This window comes from Neolamprologus brichardi, chromosome 8 (assembly GCF_056152115.1).
Source record: "Neolamprologus brichardi isolate AB-2024 chromosome 8, ASM5615211v1, whole genome shotgun sequence".
NCBI classification, from domain to species: domain Eukaryota; kingdom Metazoa; phylum Chordata; class Actinopteri; order Cichliformes; family Cichlidae; genus Neolamprologus; species Neolamprologus brichardi.
Genome location: NC_142111.1, coordinates 16,634,253 through 16,651,266, shown reverse-complemented (window position 1 = coordinate 16,651,266; position 17,014 = coordinate 16,634,253). Strand labels below are relative to the sequence as shown.

At 38.3% G+C, this 17,014-nt stretch overlaps 1 protein-coding gene across 2 annotated transcripts in view; it reads left to right on the top strand.

Annotated features, from left to right (window-relative positions):
- Nucleotides 1-17,014, top strand: part of adamts14 (ADAM metallopeptidase with thrombospondin type 1 motif, 14) — a 51,937-nt gene that overhangs the window by 6,753 nt on the left and 28,170 nt on the right. For both annotated transcript variants that reach the window (XM_006791109.3, XM_035907916.2), the window contains exons 3-4: nucleotides 8,542-8,698; nucleotides 12,550-12,746. In XM_006791109.3, the coding sequence (XP_006791172.2) occupies nucleotides 8,542-8,698; nucleotides 12,550-12,746 (354 nt within the window). The remainder of the gene's footprint in view (nucleotides 1-8,541; nucleotides 8,699-12,549; nucleotides 12,747-17,014) is intronic.

Sequence of the window (17,014 nt, the reverse complement as noted above, 5' to 3'; positions counted from 1 at the left end):
GAAATTTACATTTTGACAGACTGATGTGATCAAATCACGCAGTAAATAAAAATCCTAAGACTGAAATCTGCATGTGATTTAAAGGGTTTTTTTGTCACTTTGTGTCAGGAAAAAAAACAAAAACAAAACAAAAACATGCTGCTGCTAATCTCCGAGATTAGATCTCCACGAACAATATTGCACTTTATCGTCGGTCATGTTGGCAGAAGTCTTAAACTCAGCAAGGAAACCAAAACTATCTGCATCACTAAAGACCACTAAGTACATGTGGGAAACTATGCTTTGTTTGTCGTTTAGGTGAACTTATCCTTTAAAAAGGCTGCTGTCAGACTGTTAACAATATAGTACATGTGTTTCCTTGCATCAGAGCCAACATAAACATGGACTTGTTCGTGCATGCAGGGATTTTCAAGCTGCATTTTTGAAGTTGCACAAACAGCTTGGAGGCAAATTATTTAGTCTGATGTGTCTGCTTTATGTAGAATGAAGATCAAGTATGATGAAAGGACCCAGTCTGAAAAGGATAAGAATGCGAGTCATATGCTTAGATTGTTAAATGCGGGCCAAATCTTTAAGATGCACTCTAAGTCTTAATGTACCACCAGCACTCAATCTTCAAAAGCTTTTTGATGGACTTCAATAGAGACCAAAAATTTTGTAATTTCACTTTGTATTTTACCCGTAGTTGACTACAGCCTAATTGCAGTGACTCACACACACTGTGCTAAATAATTATCTGGATGGAGATTGCAGTAATGCGGGTGTAGCCTGAATTATGGGAAGTGGATAGCACAGTTTTAGAGTGTGTGTGTGTTTTTTAATTTTCATAACAACAAAGTGCTAAAAGGTGAGGAACTCATCAGTAGTCATCATAATTCTTGTCTTACAATTTTTCAGCGGTTTCATTCTCTTTACTACAGCTGCATTTCAATGATAAGCCTCTCTAGTTTTTCCTCTGCAGTGAGGCTGCTCCCAGAAAGATGACTCCTACAAACAGATTCAACTATCCTACCCTGTGTTAAAATGTGCAAGATTTATGGCATTTGAATCTCATTACAATATGCAAAGTAAAGCTGCTTGTTAATCTTGAATATATTTGGTCTTGCAGATTTTTAGCTGAACTTGCAAAGATAGAAAGTTCAACATAACTTCATAAGTATTTGACAAAAACAGATCCACACTTTCAGTTTCATTTGAAGGTGCTTTGCATCTAGTGACTGCCAGAATCTGTGATGTCATCCTCTGAATGTGGCTCCTGCTAGATGGCAACAGCTGTGCGCTCCAGAAGAGCATGAGCTATTGTTGCGAAGCGATGAGTGGTGGCTATGATGATACTGTGTCCTGCTCATGTGTTGGGAATTAACAAAGATGATGGGCTGATTGTATTACATGTGTGATAGTGACACGAGTGCCAGATAACCGCGGGAGGAAAAGCGCTATTTCTGTGTCCATCAGTTAAAAAGAGGGTGAGCCACCCGGCAACAGTCAGTGAGTTGGGAGTTGGCTTACTTGTGTGTGTGTGTATGTTTGTGTGGTGGGTTGGGGATGGTAGGTGTGGTGGTGGTGGGGTTCGGGTGTTTTCCATCCACTGAGAATGGAAAAATGCTTGCATAAATTGTTCTATTCATGAATCTTTGCAGGGACTCTGTTCTGAGCTTTTCCCACTCCAGTATTCCAGGATTCTCTGGCGTTCCAGTACTTTGCTGGCACTGAGGTAAAGTCACTAAATTAAGAGCTCCATCAGTGGAAGCCCAACATCTCAGCCAATAACGTGATTTATTTCCACTCACTATAATCCTTATTTGTAGCAGCTGTGTTATGTCTGCATAAACAGGTGCTCATTCAAACACACACTGGGATCCAGGACACACACAGTTACGTTTACCGCTGCTGCTACTTCTTTGTGTACCAATTGTACCTTGATGCTTATTTCTACAACTGTTCCTTCTACAAAGTTTATTCTTCTAATTCTTGAAGAAGGCTGTTATTACTACTCACCTCTCCTTCTACTCCCATTAAGAATATTTAAAATACTAATAAAAGAAGTATATTAATAGATTATGTAAATTGTTAAGGAGATTCAAATGAGTTTGCTTCTAAAAGCCTGTTTTTCCTTAATTTTTCTATTTAATTCCTACATTATTGTGCATGCATGTAAATATAGAGCATGTAGGCTTATGGCGATTATACCCCTAATTTTCTTCATAGTTATCTTCTTGATCACATGGTATGCGTGCCCTTTCTGGCTCAGCACAGTGAGATGTGAAAGTTGATAAAAAGGAATGATGTAGTAATCCCCAGCTCCCACAACCTGTCTTATACGATTATCTCAAACCCTCGACTCTGCTGAGTCCAGCATTGCTGAGCCACGATTTAGTTGCTGGCTTACTGATCATCCCGGTTTTGCCACAAAAGCTTTTATCCAGCGTAACTGACATGGCTGTTGCTGCCAGTATATTATGAATATTGAGTCAGAAGTCCCATTTCTTCTATCCATCAACAATGCTGAGGTTACGCATCTCGCTTTGGCCTGTTCATGAAATGAACCGCCTGACCTCATGATAAAAAGAGGACTTAACTTGCCCTCAGAGACTGGGGGCAAGGATTCTAAAACCAAAATTATATAAACATTCTCTAATTACAGGTTAAGCTACAGGAATGATAGCTGGATTTTGATTTCCTTACACGTTGCAGCGCAAGCATCGGCAGCCCTTGGCACTTGCTCCATTTTTAGATTGCGTTTTCCTTTCATGGACTATAAGTGATGCCTCCATCAGATTATCTCAGTAGATAAGATCGCTGTGAATGATCTCAGAAGCATGTTGTGACACTGCCTTTGTGTGCAGCATGCATGTCTCTATTCATATGTAATGCACTGACTGAAAAACAGCCCGGGCTGTAATTTCTCTAAGTGAGGCCCAATTTTCTCTGAGGATTGTAGGGGACACGTCTCACTCGCTGGACCGGGATCTTGTTTTTGCTTATCTCTCTTTCAGTGGTTGGAACCAAAGTTCAATAAGACGGCAGATAATTAGCATTAAATATATTAGATTATTTATTAATACACAGCTGTAACTCATTAAGACAGAAACATATATGAGTTGTGTAGCCAAAGTATCTTTTCCAGTGCTATGCATTTAGTTATTAGTGTAGTCAACGAGATTTTCAATGAGGGTTTCTCTGCAACTCTGCAGCAAAAAGTCATTTTTTACTTTGACTGCTTGTTGTTGAAGACAGACTGAAATTATTGCAGTATCTGCTGATACTGTTGATAGCTGTAGAAATGTCCCACGGATAAAAAGTTTCTTTTTATTTTGAAAGGACGATTGTTATGCTTATTTTTAGCTTCAAAGATTGGTTCCTGGACTCTACTGATATAGATTGACCATCACTCAGTAAAACACATGTGTCTTTATATCAGAGATGCATGTGAAAACAACAAATACCAAACAGGCACACAGGCAAAGTTGTCATGTTAAAATCAAGTTTTTGGGAGTTTGCTTGTGGTTGTTAATAATATTGAACTTTTTTACTTCACTGTGTGCACTCACAGTTTTTAAACCAATCAAATTAGCTGTAGAATCACACATTTGCTGTTAAACAAGACCATCTTCCAGGAGTGGAGATTTTTCACTTGTACTAACATTATTTCTGCTCCCATGGGTATCTGTGCTATTCTGAGCAAGTGACTCACCAAGAACAGTTACTAAGAAATTACATACAGTAAATATCCATCTTCAAATTTGCTCTAACCAATGTGTGGAATTTAGAGCACTGGTGAGCTTAAGGGTCAGCAATATTTACCTGTTTTGTGTGGTCTCTGTGACATGGCTGCATGTCTCAAGTTCAGAGTGTTTTTCATTACTTAGGCAGGCATAGCAAGCCAAACCGCACACTGAGGTCAATGCACACTTATTCATGTGGAACAGGCTTTTAAACCACTGTATCACTTGACATAGAAAAGCTGTGTTTGTGTTTTGTTTAGTAGTGTCGCTGCTAAGTGTACTTCTTCATTCAAGTCATGAGAAAATAATTTTTTAGAAATAAATGAAAAAGTATTAGCGGCAAATATTTTAATTTAAGCAACGGGAACAGTTGAAAAACTGCTCTTTAAATGACAACTGTAGCTCATAGATGTTGTAACAAAACTTATGTCATTGCCTAGACCAGCCTTGACCATAGATTTTACAAATGTTTATGTCTGGTGTGTCTCTGTAGGCAGGTCCAGATGCTGCTTCTCTCTTTCCGAACAGACCTGACTTCCCTTTTTACCCGCTGTTGAAATAAGAGACCACAGAGGAAGTACTGGAGCATGTCTTACTTGGCATTTCCTGGTCAGGGGCTGGAGAGATTCTTTCACTCCTCTTTGGCTTAACTGTCACATGTCCACCCTTAGAGTCATGACTTTTGTATCATCTGTCTTAAGTGACTTCTTTTCTTTCTGTTTTTTTGTAGGCACACTGCTCTATTTACAGCTCTGTATTTAGATTTCTTTTTACAGCTGTAAATACACACATTCTTGCCAAAGTCTTGTTGGTGTGCCTTCTTCAGAAGGATAATGATAGGCTGGGTAGCTTTATTCTCTTCGTTAAGGGCAGAATTATGAAAAATACAGCGTGCACACACACACACACACACACACACACACACACACACACACAGACAGAGTACAGGCTTAATAAAAACAAGACATCAGACAGAAGCAAAGTGTCAACTTCATATTTGCTTTTCTTTGCTACCAAAAGACACAGCAACCTTACACAGCAAGGCGACCGTGGGTCAGGGGGTTGGGAAGCGCATTTGTAACCGGAAGGTTGCTGGTTCGAGCCCCGGGCTCTCTTTCCTGGTCGTTGTGTGTGCCTACTGGTGTTGGCCAGAGGGGCCGATGGCACGACATGGCAGCCTCGCTTCTGTCAGTCTGCCCCAGGCCAGATGAATCTGGTTCAGAATGGGGGGTACATTTACAAATAAATGGGTAGGAGAGAAAATGGAGCTAAACTCACCTCTTAAAGGAAAAGTATTACAGCAATTCTACAAAGGAGGCGTTCCAGTTGCTTTTATTTAGTAGCGTGTCCCATTAGTGTCTGACTCAGTCAAATAAACTGTCTCAGTTAAAATCAAAGCCTGTGATGTGTGCTGTAAAACAAGCAAATATGTGTTAGGTCCTGACCATTGCCAAAGTGATTGCACACTCAGTATAGACCAAGGATCTTGGGTGACGTGATCTATGCACATCTGTAAGTAACAAGATGTGAATGCATGCAGAATGCGAATGTTTGGTGATTGCTTATACCTATAGTATGGTCTTGATTACCTACTACACTGATGAACTTCTCCTCTGTTTTGATGTTGAATAACAGCATCTGAGAACTGTCACTTTTCTGCTATTCATTTTACAGTGGTGTGAAAAAAGTTTTTATGCAGTCCTGTGAAAACTTCAGTACAATGTTAGGCAGGTAAGTAGCCACCAAGAGCTGCTAATCAAATGCATTTCATTAACTGATGATCAGTAAGTGTGACAGTCTCTTTAAAAGCCAAAGTTTTGGTAGTCTGCTAGTCTGGAGCATCAAGGGGTGTGTTTACACAGTGCCACAATCGTTCCAGGACTGGATGCTCTAGAAATTTCACCTCAAGGCCAGATTGTTCAATAGTCTGAGAAGTAACACATGAAATTAGTCTGAATAAGAAATTAGCAAACGAATAGGACATGCAGACATTGTCAGAGTTAGAAATAATAATTTTAATGGAAATGACGAATGTGTTCTTCAAACCTTGCCCAGCCTGGCAAATCTTTCACCCAATGCTTCCTGGATAATCTTCCACAAAATGGATTGGCTTGATGGAGTCTTCTTCTGTAATATATGGTCAAGCCGCTCGCGCAATAACTTTACCATCTCCACAGCACGCTTAGCTGCCTCCACCATGCTTGACTGATAGTGTTAAGTACTTCTTACATGTTACATCATTCATTTGTTCTTCTCTTTGATACGAAGACGTTACGAAGAACTTGAACTCAATCGTGCACAACACCTTCTTCCACTCTGCCACTGTCCAATGTCTGCGCTCCTTTGCTCATCTGAGATTTGGCTTTTTCTTGACATTTCTACCATGATGTCCAGCATCCTGAAGTTGCAGCTGTGAGGCATCTTGGTCTTAAACGACACACTCAGATGTTTGTCTTCTTACACAGTTGTGTATTAGGGCCAATTACTCTTTTGTTTTGCCTGTAAACAAGCAAACAACGGCTTATCCTTCCAACACTAATCTAACCGTAAAGAAAGCAATACTTCCTTTTTTTTTGCTCCCTTATTACTTTAACAATTTCAACAATTGCAAAATTGTTTTCTATTAATCAATGAGCCTTGTTAAATAATTAACTTGGATTAGGACCCATACCCCTCTCGTCCTAAGACAGCTGGGATAGCCCCCCCCCTCTCGGAAAAGAACAGATGGATGGATGGATCCATATCAGGAGATTGATATGGAAGTATCACAGTTGTTGATAATATACAAAAAGGCAGATCACTCTAAAAAAAATCACCTGATTAATTTTAATTGTTTGTAAAATGGATAAAATTCTTTGTGAATTGCATTTTGTTTTTCTTTGGGGAAAAAAAAAATTGCTAGTGATATTAAAATATTTGACTGCCGGTGTACGTCTCAGACTCAACAGGCCAAGCATGTTAAATTTCAAATTTCATAACAATAGGAAAAGACAGAACAAGTATGGCTTATTTGGAAGGGTTGCCAGGAGAAAGACTCCTCTGTTAAACAACATGGCAACAATGATGCGTCTGAACACACCACGAGACTTCTAGAACCAAATAAAGGACAGATGAGTGGAGATATTTGGCCACAGTGCACAGCAAATACCTCATACTAGCTGTCAGGATGACAGTCGTTTTGCACATTGTATGGAATTGTGTGAAAACTCATTCTTTCCCCCACGACTGCATCTATACAAATCTACAAACACTACTTTCCTCTGATTTTCAGGTCTTTTACTGTTTCGATTCATTCCTCTCCAGCAGGCAGGTGTGTTTAAACTGTGCTAAACTGTGCTAAAAGCTCAGAATTTGCATTTGAGCTTTGAATGTAGCCGACCATTTAGCAACTAAAGAGACAAATGAAAGCCTAGGACAGTACCACATATTGGTAGTCACAAATACATTGATTGCCACTATGTAATTTTTCAGAATTACATAGTGCCTGAGTGTTTTTCGTTCCGGTTTGGTTTTAGAATTTGCGCTGTCTAGTTTCATTCTGTTTATGTGTCGGTTGTTCTTGGCCAAAGCATAGTTTTTGCGGGTTTCATTAAAGGTTTCCCTAGAAAAAGCCTCTGTTCTCAACACTTGTCTTTTGGGAAGTGACAGTATACACTATTGAAAGTTTGCTACTGCTCATGAAATCATAAAATGAAATCAATTACAGAAACATTATTAAATAAAGGTTTAAAAACCTATCAGATGGTATTTTGTTATAATGAACCAGCCAATATTCCTAAGAAATGCACCTTAACAAGATAGCCAGTATGGAAACACAAACTATAGTTAAAAGACACCTTTGATTCTGTTTTCTTACTTTTATCATGACTGACAGAAGTGATGCATTCAATCTGCATATGTATTGAGTTGCAATAGGTATACAACAAACAAACAAAAGTGGAAACAAAAACCTGTCTTGGATTCCTTGTTGTCTACTTGCAAATTAAGCTCCTTTATTCCCTTCTCAGAGTCACATCCAGATACTATTATGCTAATAGAGAGAATTGCTATGTTTTTTGTTTGTTTTAAACATAATATTTCCAGTACAGCAACAGACCTACTCTAGTTATACAAATAAATATCAGGTTTGCTTACCCACTGAATCAGATCTTTTTTTTTTTCACTGACGTTCAGCATTGCTCCAAGGAGAAATCCACTTTCGAAGAGACAAACACGACTGTTTTTCCAAACCTATAATTCAGTGCTGCTAAAATAAATGGTGACTGTTGATTAAAGAGGATGATAAGTCAATATTTCCATGCTGGTGTGGACAAAGTTACTGCTCTACTATTCTTGTTGGTCTATACTTACCTTTGAATGTAAACAGCAAGGTCAGAGTTCCTCTCCGTGGGTAGCTGATGATTGAATATTGGTATTTTCCACCTATAAATCCAGGTTGAGGCAGTCGAGTATATCACAAAGCAAACTGTAAACTTTACCACAGGCTTCGAATTCTGTGAGCATCCCAGACTGGCATCAACGCTTGTAAGAGTATCCAGCTGAAAGGATTTCTATAAACTCTATGAAAAACTTAAAGCAGATGGAAATATAACACTGAACCGAGACATCACCACTCATCATTTAACACAGGGTGGAAGAAGACTGACATTCAATGAATCTTAAAGGGCCCCAAATTATGTCTACCTGCGTCATTCCGCTTATTGAACACTTTACTAAATCTTCCAATTGATCAGGCACACCATAATTACTGGCTCCAGTGGAAGAATTGTACTTTCAAGGAGGAGTGGTACATTCATTTTGAGCTCTCTTTTTCCAGGCAGGCCTGATCCGGACTGATAATGGGGAGTTTTTCATTGAACCCCTTGAGAAAGGCCAACAGGATGTGGAAGTGAAGGGGCGTGTCCATGTGGTCTACCGCAGATCAGCCATAAAGCAGGAGACAGGCCAGCGAAGGGAAGACCTCCACAATGAAGGTAGGCAAGGAGAGGGAGTGTGACGTAAGTGGAAACAAAAAAAAAACCCCAAACCTATATGTAGGTTTGAGTGCAACAACTGTGTGCTCCGGCCAAGTAAGGACATATGAGTAAGTGCAGAACTGAATACATCACTGTATACCAGGAGCGGCAAAATTGATGTCCTGAAGGTTGGCGCATTAGTCACAGAATGGACAGAATAACAGAGGATAATGAAAGTACCTACGTCATACATAATTATAATTATAAAGAGCAAAAAAAACAACATATTTGACCTATTTATTACATGAACTTTTAATCATTTTAGTTTCTATTCATTATTGTATCTATTGTATCTGTGTAGTAATATATTATGAAACTCACTGACTGTTATTTCCTGTTACGTGAACATTATTAACGTTATTGTCCACTGACTGAAACTAAATTTGATTTTCTTAGTGTGCTACAGTGTAGTAATGGTATGTAACTTTTTAAGTTTTTCTTTCAATTAGATTCACTCTGTGGTAATTTGGTGATAAATGGTGATGAATTGTGAAAATCACTAATTTGTTGCTGTCAACACAGTGAAATTCACATAAACTGCTTCACTTTGTCTTGCGCCTCCATACAGACCTATCAGCAGAGGCAGTGCTCCATACACCAGCTGGTAAAATGAGGAAAGCTGGGGTTTGGTGGTATTATTGGGGACTGGGGAATTTAAGAGAGCTAGAGTGGGAAGTGACCTTTCCTTTGCAGCCAAATGATTCAATTTCATCATGAATTCCTTCTCTATTCCTTTCTTCCTGAAAAATAGCTTCAGCATCTGGTGGGAGACTCTTACTAACCTCACAAATTTTCTGTAGCTATAAGCCTCTATGGTTTACTTTTAATCTGTTGCTCTCTAGTGCAGCGGTCCCCAACCTTTTTTGCGCCACGGACCGGTTTATGCCCGACAATATTTTCACGGACCGGCCTTTAAGGTGTCGCAGATAAATACAACAAAATAAAACTAGTACCGGTACCGAAAAAAAGAAGATTTATTCATAACACACGTGAAAAGACCCAGGAAAACAGAGTTAATGATAAAAACGATAACAAAATAACGCTGAAAACCGATAAAAACCCTGAAAACCATACATTTCACACCTGAGCCTCTACTCTCGCAGCCCAGTACCAAATGACTCACGGACCGGTACCGGTCCGAGGACCGGGGGTTAGGGACCGCTGCTCTAGTGCATATGTTCTTTGTAACAACTGTAGTCAAGTCACAAATTTACAGTCCCAATCCTCTCTTTTTTAAATGCCATTGTGAATTTCACTGTAGATGCATTCTCATATAAAGTAGCATATCTGTCATTGATGTTGATTTCCTGAGGAGAGAAGCATAATCTTTAACCTCACCTGATGTGTACGCCTTTCATACTATCACATACATAAAATAATCATATGATCAGAGTCAAAGTTAACTTAAACCAAAATTAAAATATATGCTTTTTTATTTGATGTCTGTATTCATTCTGTAATCTGTACTTTAACACACACTGTAAAAAAAATTGTAATATAAAAGTATTTTACTGTGTATTTTACAGTTTTGTACTGTTTTTCTAGAATATCATTAAATTTACATAAATAGACTGTGATTTTACATTTCAAATGTAAATTAACGTAAAATCACTGTAAATGTAATAAAACATACTTTAATTTAATAATATATTTGTCTGTACATATGCATATTTAGATTGTTAAAATACATTCACAAATGTATCATAATTTCACAATTATTTGTCCGTTATTTGAAAGATTGAACTGTTAAATTCAAATGTAATACTATTGAAAAATATACAATGATTCTTATAAACTTTTTTTTTTTTACATCAAATAATGTCATTTTGGGGCGATCGTGGCTCAAGAGTTGGCAGTTCGTCTTGTAATCAGAAGGTTGCCGGTTCGAGCCCCGGCTCGGACAGTCTCGGTTGTTGTGTCCTTGGGCAAGACACTTCACGTACCGCCTACTGGTGATGGCCAGAGGGGCCGATGGCGCAATATCGCAGCCTCGCTTCTGTCAGTCTGCCCCAGGGCAGCTGTACTACAACTGTAGCTTGCCTCCACCAGTGTGTGAATGTGAGGGTGAATGAATAGTGGAATTGTAAAGCGCTTTGAGAGTCTCAAAAAGCGCTATATAAATGCAATCCATTATTATTATTATTATTATTATTATTGTTATTATTATTATTTAAACCAACTGTTAATTGTATATTTCTGTACATTTAAGTATTATTATTCATATTGCCGCATTCATTGACCTTGTTTATAGGTAATTTCATTGTTTGATCACATTAAAATGTTCCTAATTTAATGTTTAAAAGCAGTTGAAAAAGGCAAAATCCCATGTAAAATTAGGGCAACAAACTGTATTGTCATTACTGAAAATAACCATATTTTTTTGAGAACTTTATTTTCTGTTATTTTCCGGTATTATTTTGGCGCCCCAGCTGCCGGAATATCACTGTTTTTTTAGGATCTTTTTTTTTACAGTGCATGTAAAAAAGGCAACAGAGGTTCTGGTCCAAATCCACTTCTTTCGCTCTATCTATCTATTCATATATATATATATATATATATATATATATATATATATATATATATATATATATATATGCATTAAACCCACACACAGGCATAACACTGGAAAACAATGGGAGGATAAGTGGACACTGTGACAAAGGAAAGACAGCAGTATTTATACACACACGCACACACAGACATGATCATGACATAAAAAGGTCTCTCTAAGCTCACACTAAAAGTACTTTTTTTTTTTTTTTTTTTACTTCTGACAGGGGGGCTCTTTTTACCTCTCTCAGGTACAATTTTTAGAGAAATTCCCATCATTACTCTGCCTCCTGATTTAGCTTCCTGTTCAAGGCTATCAATAGCTGTCATGGGGAAAAAGGCTCTATGAGATTCCTATTTTAGTTTCAAAATGGAGTCTTATTTCTGATCATTTCCTGCCTGGTAGCAGAATGAATTTCTTAGTGAAACCAATCAAAACACACTAGGTTTTACAACTAGCCAATAGGTGTATATAGGTGTAACCAACTCCTAGCAGTAGTAAATTGAAGTGCAAAAAAATAAAAGGTCTGTTAAATCCTATCTTATTGCCGTCTGCCTTTCAATTTAATTCAATTATTTTAATTCAAGTTAATCAGCTACATCTGGTGGAAATGAATTATCATGCTTGATGCATCTATTGTTAATTTATTTAATTCTTTATCTTAAATTTAGAATAAATTGTGTCTCCAAGAGATTTGCCTGGAGACAGTTGTTAAAATAGGCTTTGCAGAGCAGCATACTGATTGTTTGTCATATGCATTGTTCTCCTATGAATACCTTTCCTGCTATGTTAAATTATATGCAATGTCTGCATTTGCACCTGAAAAGCTTGAGACATCACCAGTTTAACTACAGATGTGCCATAAAAATGTAGAGCCCTTACCCCTGTCAATAACCCCAAAGGACTCCATCTGATCATCGCTTAGAGCAGTGGTTCTTAACCTTGTTGGAGGTACCGAACCCCACCAGTTTCATATGCGCATTCACTGAACCCCTCTTTAGTGAAAAATAAAATATGATTTTTTTTTTCAAATTCAAGACATAGATATGTTTTTTACTGGTGCACAAAATGAACCATGCATGTCACGGCGGAGGCTCTGCCGAACCCCTGAGACCGTCTCACCGAACCCCTAGGGTTCGATCGAACCCAGGTTAAGAACCACTGGCGTAGAGTCAAAGAAAAGCATTTGCTTTATGTCACTTTGACACCATCTGTTCATTGGCTTTCATTAACTGCTCATCCTTGTCATATTTTGCAGTGGCAGACATTGGGATTGCAGACCTCCCCAAAGCTCTGGATCTTGTTGAACATAAACTTTCTGAGTCTGAGCGCAAGAGGAGGCATGCGAAGAAAGATGACTACAACATTGAGGTGCTGCTGGCTGTTGATGACTCGGTGGTCCGTTTCCACGGCAAGGAGCATGTCCAAAATTACGTTCTCACACTCATGAACATAGTAAGTGTTATTGTATGCAGCATTGACTAATATGCATAACATTTGGACTGAGAATTCCATAATTCAATTCAGATACATATTTATGAATCAAAATACATATCAATAATTTGTGAAAAGTATAGTTTAATTTTACACTTTAAACTGAGACAGAAATTGTAATAAAATTTACAGTTACAGTTGTAAAACAAACACTATACTGTGCTATAGTAAGAAATTTGGCAGATTGTTATTTTAAATCTGTAGTCATTCATATTTCATAGCGTAGATGTTTGGGAACCATGTGCATGCATGGAAAGCGTAGCATGGGAAGAGTAGCAGCAGGATCCCAAATACAGAGGACAAATAAATCAAGAATACTGACTAGTAAAGAGAATGATTAAATAAGACAGCATGAAAAAGTGGAACTGGCTTGGAGGTAGGTTCCAAAGCAGCTTGCTGGGGCAGAAACACAGATGTTCTGAGCTGATATACCGAGACTGGGTTTAAGCTTGACTTCTTGGCCTGCGCTGGAACACAGAGTGTCTATGTATTAGGTCATTTGTAACTAATTTGTAAGGATACTGTTGTTGGCTAGGTCTAGTGCAGTCACTCAGCAGACAATATAAACAAAAAAATAACATTAAGAACCTTAAAATAAATTATAATTTTGCCATTTTTGTTCAAAAATGATTCCAAAACAGATTTTTTTAAATAAATGCCAAATAGCCATAAAAAGAGGCATAGTTGTTAAAAGCATGACAATAGAAATATCAAATTTCTTGAGATTAAATTATGCTAAGTCTGCAATAATTTCCCCATGTCCTCTTTGATATCAGAACTCGCCACACTGTTCCCCATCACCCCCACTCTCTTGCTGTTCATGGATTACTAATAAGAAAAGAGGAGGGAGGGAGAAACTCTCAGCTCATTCATTATGGGTTCCACCAGCTCCTACCACCATAATCTACTTATTGGGCCCAAATCCCTCAAGTCAGATTTTCACAGGGTGCTGGTTTCACTCTGTAACAGTTACCATTTGGACCCTGCATGGTGGTCTGATTAGCTGCGCTAGACCAATTAGAAAGTTGACTGGGAGCTGTACAGGGCAGTCATGGAAACCAGCGCCAGACGTCCACTCATACTGCCAAGCTCTGCTTACATGGAATGATGTGTTTATTTAATTAGGATATTATATTCACATTCTGTTCCCAAATGTCTTCTTCAGAAAGAAATGTTTGACTTTTAATGACCTTAGGTGATTATACTGTGAAGTGGCTGCAAATGCACTCTGTAATTCCCTCTGTAATTATCAGTCCTTGGTGTCTAGTACTCTCTGATTAGCACTTAAGGGTATTTCACATCACAGACAGGAGTAGTGAAATTGAGGAAGTCCTTAAAGCTAAAATTGACTGAACCTTAAACTGAAATCAAGTCAAGGTCTTAAATGCAGTATCCATATACTCCATCTCCCACTGAGTAAAATTTGATGAGAGAAATGTGCAAGAAAACAGCAGTTTAAACAAACGAAGGTCAAAACTCTTTGGTTCCAATGGTAAGCCACAAGCTTGCTGTGTCTGAAAGAGCTCACTAAAATCCCTCTGAATCCCTGGTCCATGGCTGCAGAATGTGTAGTACCACCTGGAGAAACTCTCCCTAAGGGATTGATTACTGGACATCCTGTCTGCACAAAGCCAAGTTTGACTGCTGAGGTGCCTGCTACACAATGGCCGGGTTGTTTAACCATGAACCAGGTTTTGTCCATGTTGATGTGATGCTATACACAAGCCAGGGACACCTAGTGCATTTAACCAACAGCTGCTACTCTCATTTTTGGCCATAAGAGTCTTGTTTCAGTCCTCTTTGTGCTCCTCATGGCTTTGTAATTATCCCTGTGGCAGAAAAAAAACCCTTTTGCATAGATATGAGTAAAAAGATATAAATAAATGAAAACCAGCTTTGGTGTTCACAAATGTCATAACTTCGTGCCAGTACTTTAATAAGTCCTCAGTTTGATCTACTATAAACACATATACAGTACAATATATAGGTCAGTACAGACCAGTCTCAGTTCTGTTGTAATGAATCCAAGAGAATTTGGGGTCATTCAGGGGTTCTTTACTGCATTTATTGACCTGTATGCACTTCTGTGAATAGAATATTTGCTTAAATTCTTGGGTGTAACCCTGTGTCCCTGAACAAATTTGGACTTGGAGGATATCCTTTCTGTGTTGACGGAGCTTTTGTTGTGCATGGTCATAATTTTTACCTGCTCAAAGCTTACTGACACATACTTGTTGGGGTTTTTTTTCTTAGCAAAGGAGTGGCACTCTGTTGTTCTGTTTGCAGTATCCGTAAAGTGGAAAGTTCTACTTGTAGTGTGGACATCAGTGCTCATGGTAATTAAGACACTCTAAAGCTGAATGTAGAAAGGAAACTTCTCCATAAAAAACACAAACAAACAAAAGAACGCAAAAAAAAAAGCTGATGCTTTGGCAGTGAAAGCTTTTATCAGTTCTTTTTCATCTAATTGCTTCCTATGTTTCCTGTTCATCCTGTGTTGGGTAGCTGGTTCTTGTAGCTTTCTATGCTCATATACTGTTCTATTTTAGAGGGTTGCTGCTTTTGCATCAGTTAAATCGTTGGACTTCACCTCAGGGCTCTTGCAAGCTTCAGTGTCCAGTGAAACCAATCATTGATGACCTTTTGTAGATTAGTGCTGTATGACATTAGGAGGTAGGAACAGGGTAAGGCATTGTTAGTAAAATGGCAAATGAACTGCAAATTATATGACACTTTTCTAATTAAGAAAATAAAGAATTAATACAATTCTCATTCATTTGTTAGTCACCTTTAATTTGACAATATCTTTAAAATCTTGGGTTTCAATGTATTTTAGCTACTACACTGATTGCACAATTTTAGGCATATTTAAAGAAAAGCATCCAGAAACAAACCCACTGAACTGATAAAATGTTACTGTATGGTGATGTGGGCAATGGAAAAAGCTGAAATTCATTTTTAGAGAGTAAAATCTGTCCTTATACTTCTGCCAAAGGCTCACATGTGCTTTTGAAGATAAATTAAATGAGTTGTGGTGGTCAATGTGAAGCTACAAATATTTCACTTGGAATAAAAAGACTTTCTTCCTGGAAATGTTAAGCTACAGCTTGTTGTTATCTTGGGTTAACAAAGAAAAGAAATGAAATGCTTAACGATATCTTACAGTATCTTCAATACATTGTGGATTGGATTACTAAGTATGATGTACCACAGTGCATTACGCCTTTTTTAGGTCCTTGTCCACCATGGAGCAAGACTCCATTCCACCAATCACAAGTTTCTTGAACTTGTTCATGTGAAGTTTGCATGTTTTTTTCATTTATCTGGGTACTTCCTCCAGAATCTCTCATAATGTTTCTAAATTGATTCTACATTGGATGTACACTGGATATAGGTCTGAATGTGAGTATTTGTCTGTATGTGTTAGCCCTATGATAGACTGACAGCCTGTCCCAATCTTTTGTTCCGTGTCAGCTGGAATCTGCTTGTTAAGTGATGACGGATCAACACTGCTTCCCAGTGCGAGCTCCAACTGATACAATGCATTACAACAAGTTAAGGCTGTGGCTTTTTAATGTGTTGTAATGCATTGTGTCTGGTGTTATTTAATATAAAGTGGCCATAGGGTCAGGAATAGGATTGGTTAGCATAGGATCAGGTGATCTCTTGACTGAATTTTGGTCCTTTTTCAAAGACTGTTCTCTGCCACATGATTGCATTTCTCTGACCCTCAGAACTGTAAGTATTCTTATTTTAGGTATTCCTCAGTCAGCTTTAAATAGAAACTAACAAGCTAACTTCCTGCTAACTTCTAACTCTCCTAAACTTCATAAATCCGCTTTTTTCACAGATGCCTGAATGTCAGACTTTATTGTAACCCCTGAGAGAGCAGCCACACTGAACATTTTCTTGGAGATGAAAGAATTTGAGCCGTTTTTAACTCTCAGTGATGCCGCAGTGTTTGTTTGAGTTTGGGAACCAAAGAGGAGTCTGGACCCAGAAATGCCTAATGACGTCAGACTTAAGAGGTGGATAGCTCTAGACTCTCCATGACCCTGAACTGGATAAGCTAAAAAAGTACATGGGTTGAACTGTTCCAGACTATGTGAGGTAATACAAAGGAAAGGCGTTTCAATGCTTCCTTTATTACCTTCTTTACGATACACAGGCCCATCCTTTATAAAGGTAAATCAAATAATGCCACCTCATAATCCACAGTGACGCACTAT